General features: G+C 31.2%; 1 protein-coding gene across 1 annotated transcript; it reads left to right on the top strand.

Moving 5' to 3' along the window:
* Positions 1-47: 47 nt before the first annotated feature.
* LOC119674353 lies at positions 48-404 on the top strand. The gene has a single exon (XM_038085490.1). It carries the CDS (start codon positions 48-50, stop codon positions 402-404), a length of 357 nt encoding a protein of 118 aa, XP_037941418.1.
* Positions 405-13,252: the final 12,848 nt, after the last annotated feature.

The raw sequence follows: 13,252 nt of genomic DNA, 5'->3' as shown, positions 1-13,252 counted from the left end.
TCAACCTTTTTTTTTTTTGGATTTAAGAATTGCTTCACAAACACCGTATGGCTGTATGGTCACAAGCAGTATGGTTACGAGTCGTATGGTTACAAGTCGTATGGTCACAAGTCGTATGGTCACAAGTCGTATGGTCAAAAGCCGTATGGTCACAAGCCGTATGGTCACAAGCCGTATGGTCACAAGCCGTATGGTCACCAGCCGTATGGTCACAAGCTGTATGGTCACAAGCCGTATGGTTATCAGCCGTGTTATCACAAGTCGTATGGTTACAAGCCGTATGGTCACAAGTCGTATGGCCACAAGTCGTATGGTCACAAGTCGTATGGTTAAAAGCCGTATGGTTACAAGCCGTATGGTCAGAAGCTGTATGGTCACAAGCCGTATGGTTATCAGCCGTGTGATCACAAGTCGTATGATCACAAGCCTTATGGTCACAAGCCGCATGATCACAAGCCGTATGGTCATAAGCCGTATGGTCACATGCCGTATGGTCACAAGCTGTATGGTCACAAGTCGTATGATCACAAGCCGTATGGTCACAAAAATTTATTTGATTTCAAATTAAAATATTTTTTTGGATATGAAAATATCATCACTCTTACTCCCTCCTCTATCCGAAATGTAATTCTTGTCACATAATTTATTACTCTTAATTAGAAATTTTCTATAATACACTAAACTTAACTTTTTAAACGATGTTTAATAAATTTAAAAATTTCTTTCTAATTTAATTAAAATTGCTCATACGTTTAGTGGATGCCATTTACTCACTGCTGCGTTGAATAACTGCTGCACATAAATTATTTCCCAATTTCGGTTCAAAAATAAAACCACTTGGTAGGCTATGTATCAGCAATTATTATCTAATGAAATATATTTATAATTATTTGCCTATTGATGCTGCGGCTATCTCGACACTTCAGCCTTTTCAAGCCGTTTTAGTATTGCAATTAAATGCAATAATTACAATTGCATTAGCAATATTTCAACCAGCAAAACCTGCACTTCCCAATAATTAAAGAGCAATCAATTTTTGTTTTATTGCGCTGTCTTATCAGTGCCATTGAAAAATGCACTTAATTAAATATCGATTCATAAATCCGATTTGAAAACTATTGTTTCAAATATGTGCATTTGATGTATTTGCCAAAGCATTAAAAATAAATTAACAGCAAATAATGAATAAATGAAATTCAATATTTTTAAAATATTCAAAAATACGAATACAAGCTTAAAATTTTATTTATGCTGGATGACTCTTGATGTGTTTATACATTCAAGCATATATAATGCAGTAGAAATATATGTGTATAAATGCATTATAATCGTTTGATTTAGTAGAGAGTCTGTCTGACATTTTGACGAGCGAAAAAATATATTTAGAAACTTCTTTTCATTGAACCGAAAAGCTTTCTATTTCATTTACAATATCTTTTTATGTGATAAGAAGTTAGACACTCTTCGGGGCACACTTATCGTAAATCCAAATATTATATAGATATTCTTTATAAAAAATATTGGGAATTTATAATTTGAGAGACCAGCATAAATTATAGTCATGTTTAGTTAAAGTAGTCACTCTTCCATTAGTCGACTTTATTACCATTAGATTATATGATTGTCTGCGTATATAGCACAATCGAATCTGTGCGGTACTTCGAAACAGATACCTCCGGAAAGCGTAGCAGAACCAATATTTACTTCTCTTCTGTCTTCTCAGAAGATCTCACCAATTTTTTTTGTATTAGAAAGAGTGTGTGCTTAAGATTATAACGAGACCACTGGATTTTTCCAATTGTATTCCATTTTTTGAAGATATTTGTAGTTATTGGATCGTTTGTCCACATTAAAAGATGATAACACCAGTTCTGCAACAGCTTCTTATATGGTAGATCCATAAACTACGTTACGATGTACCGGCATTTAGATCAATGAAAATTCTCTCTTAAGTTATTTTAGTCTGCTTTGTATTCTTTTACTAAGTAGAAGATATTTTCCACTTTTTTTTGCTATTTGATAGCACTGCAGTCTATTATAAGGTGAGATTTGAGAGCGACCTGCTAACTAGTCGCTACCTAACTAATTTTTGATTATATTCCCATACAAAGCGGTCCTATGGTTTCGGACCATTTTTGAAGAAAACAAGTGATAATATTATAAACGGACTTAAATAATATATTCATGTCATTTAGAAAATTTGTATGTAAATGAGTAATTTGGTATTCTAGGCCAGACTAAAATTTTTATCCTACGCTGTGTATTGATTTTCTGATTGAGTTCTTTTTTAAAAAAAATTAAATTCGATAGATGATATTATGAGTGCAAACTGCAATCAAAATCTGCTTCGAACACATAAGCTTATTAAAATTCTGAGTTATTTTTAAGAAATCGTAATATGTAACCCCTTGCTTAGTTATTATCTACATATATGGGGTATGAACTATAAGGTCCCATGACATTTACCAGCTACTACCATATGGGAGAAGAGTGCTTCAAAAAGTAATTAGTAGAATACTATAATAACGAAAAATGATGAATCGTATTAATATCGGTTATATCACATAATAGATGGACAACATATAGCAAGATATATTATATAGATGACAAAGAATTTAAAAGTGTGTCAGAATTTCCATACCCATAAATGGTATTTACCAAAAAAACTGCGGGTAAAACTTTCGCTTTTCAGTTCACGTTACACTGAAGTATAGTCAATATTCTCATTTCAGTTCATATATAAAATTTATTTGTGAAGTTTTGTTTCTGATTTTAATTGCTGTTGTCATTAAATTTTAATACAAATCAGAAAATAAATACAAAATACAAAATAGTATAATTAATGTTAATTATGAGTTCAATTGCTAAGTTTTATTTTGTATTCTCATACATTGATTTACAATGACTGATTGTGCGTTTCCTCATTTATCTACGTTTTTAATGCTAATTGATTTGGTGGCTAAATAACTTTCCCTGCTATTTGAAATGCTTTATACGTTTTTGAATATAAAATATAGACTATACTGGATAATGTTTTTGAATTAGTTCTAGTTATTGCCACCAATATTATACATATTATTATTCCATCCAACCTCACAAAACGAAACCTAGTGGTTTTGGTAACACTGACTCTGCTTCAATTTTGGCAGGGTACTTGCAGCTTCAAAAAATTATTGGCAATAATTAAACAAAAGAAATAATTTCAAGACCACTGATAATGGGCAATACTCGAAACAGTTATGTGGTCAGCTAAAAATAAAATTATTTAAAAATAATAAAAAAATATTTGTTGTTATAATTTCATTACTCTTTGACAAAAACCTTTCTATTATTTTCTTTCTTCAAAACGGACGCTTAAAATCAATTTAATTAGTATGTTAGGCATCTGGAATCGCTTCCGACTTCAGGAACTTTAAAAAAGTTCCGTCCTATAATAATTCGAGACCAAATACCTTATTCTATAGTGACTTTTCATGGATGTAATGGTCTTTCTTTATTTACATAGCATCAACACTGACGAATATTCGATTTTTATGGACTTTTGCTCCACTTGTGACAATTTTGTTTGTTGACGTATCGACCAAGTAAATAACCAGAATCATCACCGGAGAATATGCTATTTTTATGAATATTTACTACTACGAGTGTGATAACTTTCTTTTCTGACTTGTCCACCAAGACTGACATAAATGCGATAAACTTCTTTCTTGACTTATCCGGTGCTAAAGGAAAAAACACCAGAACAACCATTGTGTGTATGTCCAAGCTCGTTGAGAACCTGGCTTTTCTTAATACACTCGGCGATAGTTCCAGCATTAGCCTTTGCCAAACACTTGCATTTATCAATGCTTCCGGATGGCTCTAACATGTCTGTTCTTTTACTCACTGTTACGAGCAATTATGGAATCAAAACGACTTCATAGCTACCTATCCATCAACCCAACCTATCCATCAAGCAGTTAATAAGTCCCAACATTATAAAAAATTCGATGTGAAGAATCAACACTATTTCTGCAGTAAATCTTCATAATTGTAATTAGTTAGGTGGCGGCTAAATGATCCATATCATAAGATATTTCAAAATAAATACGTGAAGCCTTAGATGACAGTTCTATTTGACATATGTCACTGAAACAGTACTTCTTACTCAGTACCACGAAATGGAGAGCACTGTACAAATTATAATATGTGAAAATTTTTTTTTTATTTTTGTGAATAAATTATTTAAATTCTTTTATATATATTTTTTTGTAAATTTTTCTGTAAAATTTTTTGTGAAATTTGTAAATATTTTAAACATTTAGACAATGTATTGCCATGGCAGTGACCACATACAAAATGCTATCCGTACTCTATTGTGACAGTTAGGTTAACTCAACTGTATTAAGGGTCACAACAGAGCTTTTTTGGAAAATCACTAAATTCATTATCTTCAAATAATTCAGAACCGCTTAACCGCAACAAATTAAACTTTTATACAGAGTACATACATATTTTAAAGTTATTTTCTAATTAATATTAACAGCAGTGATTTTGGTGTGCATAACACTAGAAAAATGTTGAAAATTTATTTTCAAATTAATTTTAATAATTTTCAATTACCAATTTGACTACAAATTGAACTGCACTTGATGCTCACGGAAGCGAAAAGTGCAATATTGCCAAATTATGCAGGTTCGCATATTCGCAAATTCGCAGGCACAATAAAACCAACGGTTGAGTGGCGGGTCTATGCAATCATGTAAAATATGAAAACCCATAAAGTGCGGGCTCTTTTGTTAATTGTGACCAACACGAGAGCTGCAAAAAAAAAGTGCAGTGCGAAGTGGTTGCAGCAGTGATGTACACACGCAGTGATGCAATACTCGCCTATGCCTCCTGCCAGGTCACCAATCCGCATCTAAGCTCTGTCTGTTTATGGGAACATCATAATCATAGTATGTGCAGCATAATCGCCTTCGTTTATTTGGTGCAATTACCCGCTCCAAGGGCTGACAGTTATGCAATGATCCAATATGTTACGTTAAACACGTTCCTGGAGAGGATAAACAAAACAAAGTGTTTGGATGAGTTCAACGGGAGGTTGGGTTTAAATCGGATTTGAGCTTGTTATGCTTTACAATTACAGTTATGATTGTAGCGACCAAATCCTTTCAAAAGTTCAACTATCGGCGACTCTGTTGCGTTACATACTCAAATCGCATTTTTCTGAATTGGGAAAATGCGTTTGCCAATTATTCTTTTTTCATTTTTGATGCGATTTTATTGAGTGCGGTTTTCGGAAAATTATTTTATGCTCATTTTTAGTAAATGCGGTAATTAGATTTTAATTTGTGTGCCGTACTTTGCTTTTATCTGAGTCCAATAACTGATTTAAATTAATAGCAATTTGTGTTGATTTAAATTAAATTTGGCACATTACTATTTAATGCAACAATAAATCTAGATTCATGAGCTAGAATAGTTGATTAAATGTATTTTAGTAACATAATATGACTATTCATAAGAATATTATTGTATTCAATTGAGTATTTCATTAATGTTGCCCTTTTGAACTTTTGATGAAGTAAATGTGATTATAATTAGTATTACTCTAAATTCAAAATTTATTTAAACAAGAATTTGAAAAAGATAAAAGGTAATCATCTCTTCAATATAAATATTAATAATTATTAAATAAATATTAATTAGTATCACACTTAAATAAATTGGAAAAGAGAATATTAACGATAAACATTTTAGTTATACAAGTATGTTAAAAAAATGGAAGCTAATCGTACAAGGTACACATCTAAATAACGAGTGAATTTTATACTTGATCTTAACCTTTAGTTTATCCTTAATAAAGTGATAATGATAAATTTTTTACGATGTTTGTACGCAGTAAGATGGGAAGACTCAATGATATGCAGGCATCTGAATCTGAATTTGGTCACATTCCAAGAAAAGGAAATCCAAATCTCTCATTGAGATGCCATGCTAGAGGAATAAATCTCTTTTTTAATCATAACTGCCGAATTTGTGGAGAGGACGATGAAAGTGTCTCTCATCTGCTTTGTTTCTGTGTACTACATGCGTGGCGCCGTCTTACCACTTTAAGGGCTTTCTTTATTGAGGATTTTGGTGAACTGTAAGACCTTCCCTTAAATAGCGTTATAAGCTTTGACAAAGATTCTAAGTGGTTCTAAGTTTTTAAATATACAGTAACTTAATAGGCCTTTAGACCTAAGTGGACTCCTTGGGATCGGCGGTATAACTTACCTATTTATCTTGTTCGCAGTAGAACAGAATTCGAGTTATAAAAAAACAGCGCTCATTTCGAATTGTTCAAACTATTTACGATTTAGAGTTGTTGTTTTTTTTATTTAGAATCGGAATTTAACTCAATAAAGTATACTACAGTGACACATACAAAAGGGGTCGCTCTTAAATAGTAGTCTTTATACCATATGACCATAATTAGCACAGATTATGAATTTGATTTCTATATGTAGATCTCTCATTTTTGGGAGATGTATAAGTTCAATTCCTGAAAATGTAAATTGCATATTTGATTAGTTATATTTATGATTTTCTTTCTTTTCCATTGTATTCTTAAGATCTTTTTAATAACTTTTTATGCCGTTGATAAATATGTACATAAGAATACATGGATATTAAACATACAACTAAGAAGTTCAAAACAAGGGTGATTTATTCTATAATTAGCAAGGAAGTAAGTACCGAGAAATATGCCAAAAATTCGTTCCAATTGAAAATTGCAAACATACTGACTAAAGATTGTGCCTCCTTTGCAAAAATAAGCTTCAGACGTAAATCAAAGATTATGTCGATTTCAACATGAAGCCAATTAAACAACCAAAAAGCTTAACTCTAGGGGAGCAAAAATGATAACAATGGAAATAAGAAAATAATACTAAATAAAGTATTTTGTGAAAATACAGCCAAGGATTTTTCAGTTTTAATTGTGAAAAGGAATTTGACAGCAACAAAAGTGCGTAAAAGTTGCAATTGAAGTACCGAAAGTGACTGTCAGCTGCCATATTAATGCGGCATAGATCAATCGAAATGTAACTTAGATAAATCGAAAAGTATAAAACCAAATTCCCTTTGTTGTTGCCTTAGTCATGCATGTGTGAACTGCTGTGTGCGTATCTGAAATACTGCAAATTGCCTAAAGTCATGTTTGTATGGAAAATGGAAATCACAAAATGAAAAATTTACGCACAAAATACAAATCGCATTTGTTGTCTTAGCAAAAGTCTTTAGCTGCTTACAGAAGCGCTTCTAAGCACTTTTATATGTTTCCACGTCCATGCGAATGTCAGTACGAACTCTCCTCCAGCTTCCACATGTCCAATTAAAACCAAGAAATGCAAGCCATCGACAACAAGACAATAAAAATGAAATGAAAGTGAAACTTATACGCACAACAATGGACAGGAGCGAAATTGAAATTGAATCTTTAAAGCCATCAAGTGCTGACAACGAAAGTAAAACTAAAGCTGCTTATCTGCCAGTTTCATGTAAGTCATCTGCAGTTTGCTATGATTATATGGATATCGGTTTTGTGTGTGTCCAGTGGGTGTATTTGGTCATTGTATTGGTCCTAATGGCAAGACAATTAAAGACACAAACACGCAGTGCACTTAACTTTACTTTGGTCAGTAGCAGTCAAGCCGTATAAACGCCAATCCATGGTAATAAAATTGCGTGTGTTATCCTTTTTGATGTTCTATACAATTATATTGTATATTGCATGAGTATAACAAAAATCTTATTTCGTTAACTCACTTCTATCTTCGTGCTTATTGTGGTGTAAATTCGACACCAAGGAATTTTTTACTTACTTACTTTTTCATTAAGCATTCCATGTTCCACACAAATTGAAATTGATTGCATGTTTTTATACCTTATTTTATAACCTTTAGAAATGTTAATAAAGTCAGAGTACGAAAACACCCAAATAACTGAATTTCTTCTTATTGAGGATTTAATTTAAACAGCGGAAGATATTCGAATTGATTCTAGTAAAGAATCAAGACAGTTTTCTCTAAACTTCATAATTTAGTTATTACAAAAAAAATTTGAATCGAGTTAGACAATCTGGTCCCAGAACAGGTACATTAGATTTAAAGTAGGTTTTTATTTCTCAAAGTAATAAAGTCGAATATTTCTATGTTGAAATGTCTCTAATATTTGGATAACTATATTATAGAATGTTTCAGTTTTAGTCTTAAAATAGGCCTCAGTTTTGAGGAAAACTTTTTAATCAAAGCTGAATCTCTTTCGTGGAGCATTTTCCATTACGTCCAAAATACGGGCTCCATAACCATCGGCATCCAGCTGTTGCCTTTTAGCTACTTTCAGTGAGATTTGTCGACTCCTGTTTCGTCTATTGCATCACACCGATGCAAAATATCCTTTTTGTCTCGTTTTAACAGCTCCTAACAGTTTTCCGAATCATCGACACGTTATTATTTTGATCAGAGGTAGCACCCACTTTGAAAAGAGTTTTCTTACAGACAAACATTTATGCAAAATAAAACCGAGGCATTCCTTTAAAATCTTTAAGGTGACAGCTATCTCTGGACATTTCACTTTATGGTTTATCCGAACAATTTTGTGGTTCTGTTTGCAGATTACCGTTGTCAGTATCTCTTCGGTATGAAGAGGTATGACGCACGTTCGATGTCATTGGTATGACGTTTTAAATTTTTTCCGTTTCTTTTAAGCTTGTATTACTTGAAAATCTAAACCTGGTTTGGAATCCTTTCTGCACCTATATTTAATTAAAATGTATTTCTTTAAGAAGTTTTTAATTAAAATACAAATATAAATAATAATATAATATAAATTTTGTTTCATTTGTTTAATAAAACGTTTATACTTATTTGATTAAGTTTTTCCTGAATTCAATGCACTTTCCGAAAATCACAGTTTCCATCAAAATTCTTCAACAAAAGTCATGCACAGTTAACATAAATTTCTTCTCTACTAACAAAAGTAAAATCCTTACAAATTGCACTTGAATTTATTTCATATTTGTTTGGAAATCCTATAAGGTGTAACTAATGTGTTAAATGGAATAATAAGTCAACCAAGGCTTTCAGTACACCCAGGCACCCCTATCTGCTTATATCAACTCTATGTCCTCGTACTCATATGCACTTAAATATTGCATAAGGCGTAGCTGTAAGTAACTTTTTGACAACGTGCACAGCCCACTAATACCGACAAGTATAGAATTCTTGAATCCAACAATTTTCGTCCTTCATTTATAAGGATTATTTTCTTATAAAAAAAAATTCATAACAAAATTACATGCAATAAATGCACTTATAGTGTTTGGGGTGCTCAAGGGGTGATTATTCTTGATGAGGGTGCAATTTTTTTTCTTATTTTATATTCATCTTTTTTTTTTTTTTATTTTTTATATAAACAAGTAATTTCCATTAATATTACAAAAAATGCAACTTGAGATTCTATACACATCTTGAACTACTGTTTTAAATGAATATAATATAAAATATATAAAATCTTAAGGTTTTGTTTAAGTTGACTTTTCTATATAAAATAATATATATAAAGTTATATAGTTATTAAGCTTTAAATAAACAGGAATAAGTGTTGATTCTATAACGTATTTAAGCCAGTTACTAAAAATATTATACTTCCTCCAAGTTGTTCTCACAAATTATATTCACATCTACATATTACAAAATAAGCCTTTACAAATCCCTAAACATTGTTCTATGCTAAGTGTGCTAACATAAAAAAATAGTGACTAAAATAAACCGAAACGCTAATTAAGGGCGAAAAAAATTATCAATATATAACAAAATCCAATATTATAGCAACATCACCGCCCTATCCACTTCACTTATCTTTCTTTTCAGCATACCATACCCATGCTTTCTGGCTTAAATAAACCTAAACATCTAAGCCTTCTTATTTCCAATCTTTCTTCGAATTACTGGAATGAAGTTTTACACACTGCCCTGTGGGTCTTACAAGGTGGTTTAAATCTCATACATTCATTATAAGGAGATGATTTTAGTGAGTTCAAGTCTCATAGAGTGTCTGTCAATGCTTTTCACCTACCGAAAAACCAAAAAAGCACCATAGCAACAATACTAAAATCAGCAAAAGTTGTAACTAAGAGTTCCAAAAACAAGGGGACTCACTAAGTAGTATCAAAACAGTACAAAAGGCTGTCAAAACAGCATCACAAACAAGTTAAATTGCCAGCCTACAGCATTAAAAATGGTAAAACAATACAAAACACTATCAAAACAGCATCAAAAAGATGTTAAAGTGCTACGCAATAACATCAAAAACGGTAAAACAATAGAAAACACTATCAAAACAGCATCAAAAATAAGTTAAAGTGCTACCCAACAGCATTAAAAACAACAAAAGTCTCTTTTGTTTTCTCTTTCTCTAATTTCTCTTTCTTTCTCTAATTTTTCTGACAACGTTTTTGATTTCAATATAAATACTGTTGAGATTACTTACGAATTTATTTCAACACTTTTCTTTCGTACTATTTTCAATAACAGAAAATACCAATTTGATGATAATATCAATCTTTTACGAACTCAGACATTCTCTGAACAATACTTACTGAACCAATGCCATCTCAATTGATTTTTTACTTATATCTAATGATTGTATGTTCAGAATTTGTTAGATTTTTATTTCAATGAAAATATCTATATGTACAATATATATATATATTTTTTTTTATAATTCCAATTTTAATTATATTCTCTCATAAAGAAAAACACATGGCCTAAGAGATAAATGTAAAATTCGTAATATTTTTACAAAAATAATTTGATGTTCCATTCTCCATAATCCAAAAGCACTGAATCGTTTATTTTTCCATAAAATATATTTTTTGGATATTTTTAGGAGCTCAATGTTTAAAAGTGTCATTTTAAAAGTGAAAGAACAATAAAATTACTTTTCCTAATTAGTTGCCTTATTGTGACACATATAAAACATTAAACAGACCAGAAAAGCCTAAGAACGGTTTTGTATTTAATTTTGGAACGAAAAAAGGAACAATGAAGAAAGCAAATTGCTGCCAAAAAACGTGTCAAACTCTACACTCTGTGGTCCACCGCTCCTGTCACCACAATCCAGACAAGAGAGCCAGCCAATAAGACGCACACCATGTACACAAACGCTTTAACAAATTAATTGGTATAAAAATGCTTAAAATTTTATTGCTTTTGGAACAATGCCTAACCTTGTCTTCTGGCTTTGTTTTATTTTGTCTGGAACAATATTGAACCGAAAGGCCATTCATTTCCATTGCACTGCACCCATTCCTCGCACCATTCCCAGCACTTTTTGTGCTTTGAATGTTCAACTTTTGCTTTGAAAAGTGTCAGCAACATAAATTGTTGCCTATGTTGGCTTAACTTGTCCATGTGTATGTTTTACACTTTTGTGTAAATGAACTTATATAAATACAACATTACTAACATACAAGCACACTTATCCGAAAGTACAAGTACTATCTATGGTGGTCCTATGCTGAAACTTAATGTCGCTAATTTACGCTAACTTTTCTGGGTATCCTTGCCTGTTGTATTCTTGTACTCCATGGCATGGCACATCTTCCCTTTTATTGGATTCCGCTGTATTGCGTCTTGTGTCTGGTTGCATTATTAGTGCTCTTTGTGGTTAATTAGTGCTGCCATTTTCGCACCATAAGGATTTCATGTAGCACAACTTTTATACAAATACAAGGATATCCTCTAAACAAAACTTGTAATGTTCTACAGATTCCTTACGCTTTTCATACTTTTCTTGCTCCTGTTAAGGGTAAAAAACAAGGATGTCTTCTGTTTTGTGGCGACTGCAGCTAATAATTATGACTTCATTTTGTTTTTTCGGTTCACATGCAAGTCGTTAAAAAGTTGCCAAAACAACTACAACATACTTTTGTCATATTGAGGCTTAATATTTTGGATAACTTTCAGCGGTTCTTAAATATGCAAAAGGGTTCTATATTGCTATAATTGAAAACTATTTTTTTGTATTAATATTCAATAATAATATAATGTTGAAATATTGGGGATTATCAATTACTGCTGTGCAAGTTTATCTATATCCATATGGCCTATCACATTTAGCAGGTTCCTTATCTCAAGTGCTTAATTTACTTTAGACACAATTTGTGACGTATAGAACTACCGCGCTGTCGTGGTCTATAATTTTTTGTATGAAATTTTGACATAACACCTTAGTATTATGTATATTGAAGAATACCAATCATAGGTGTTATTGCTCAACGCCTATGATTACTTGTATGAAGTTTTTTTAAATTACATTGTATTATACATATTGACGGTTCATGTAAAATAATATATGGGTCATAGATGTTATTACCTATCACGCATCATTACTTGTATGAGGCTCTTACATCTTACATTATTTTATGTGTATTGAAGTTTCATCCGGAATGAGATATCAATCAAGAATGTTATAGTTGAGATTGAGTCTTAATTTTGGATAATTTGGTTACATGATACATTGACTTTATAAGTTTAGAGTTTAAACTGTAAATACGTATTCAATAAACTATATCTTTTAGTTTTTTGTAGTGAACATAGTTGAACATATTTTTGACACACAATATATTATTTTATGTTCTTGATATATAGAGTGAGCAATAGTTTGCTACAAGTAATTGTACTATTAATTGATAAATACTTCTATTGTGAAACATAAGGCAGCACATATATTACATATTAATTAAAAAATCCTGATTTTAATTATATATATTTTTTAAAGATGTTTAAATTTATTATATATTTATATGACTTCAATATGTATATAGGTTTATATAGTCTTCCAAACTGAAAAAGTTATGCATGATATGATTAATTAAGATTAATTTTTAGTTTTTAGTAGGTGATGCTTACTTTTAGTAAATGGGCATACCTGAGTCAAATAACGTGAACAGGGTTCTATATGATATCTATTATTGTTTCGATACACAATATGGATTTGCAAACTAAACTGGATTAAAAATTTTTCATATTTATTAAATGAATTTAGATAACTTGAAAGGTTTTAGGTAAAACTCACAGAAGTTCATGACCATCATGTAAAATATTAGGTTTTTACATCGAAACTAACTATTGGATCATCTTCAATAATATTAATTAATAACTTGAGAGGGATAAATGCACCCAAATTGTGACTACTAGATCAAAGAACCTAACAAAGATAG

This window comes from Teleopsis dalmanni, chromosome 2 (genome assembly GCF_002237135.1).
Source record: "Teleopsis dalmanni isolate 2A chromosome 2, ASM223713v2, whole genome shotgun sequence".
Classification (NCBI taxonomy): Eukaryota; Metazoa; Arthropoda; class Insecta; order Diptera; family Diopsidae; genus Teleopsis; species Teleopsis dalmanni.
This window is presented reverse-complemented; position numbering and strand designations above follow the sequence as displayed.

Bases quoted from the DNA above. Each gene is read 5' to 3' on its own strand.
- LOC119674353 (XM_038085490.1), top strand. From the start codon at position 48: ATGGCTGTATGGTCACAAGCAGTATGGTTACGAGTCGTATGGTTACAA.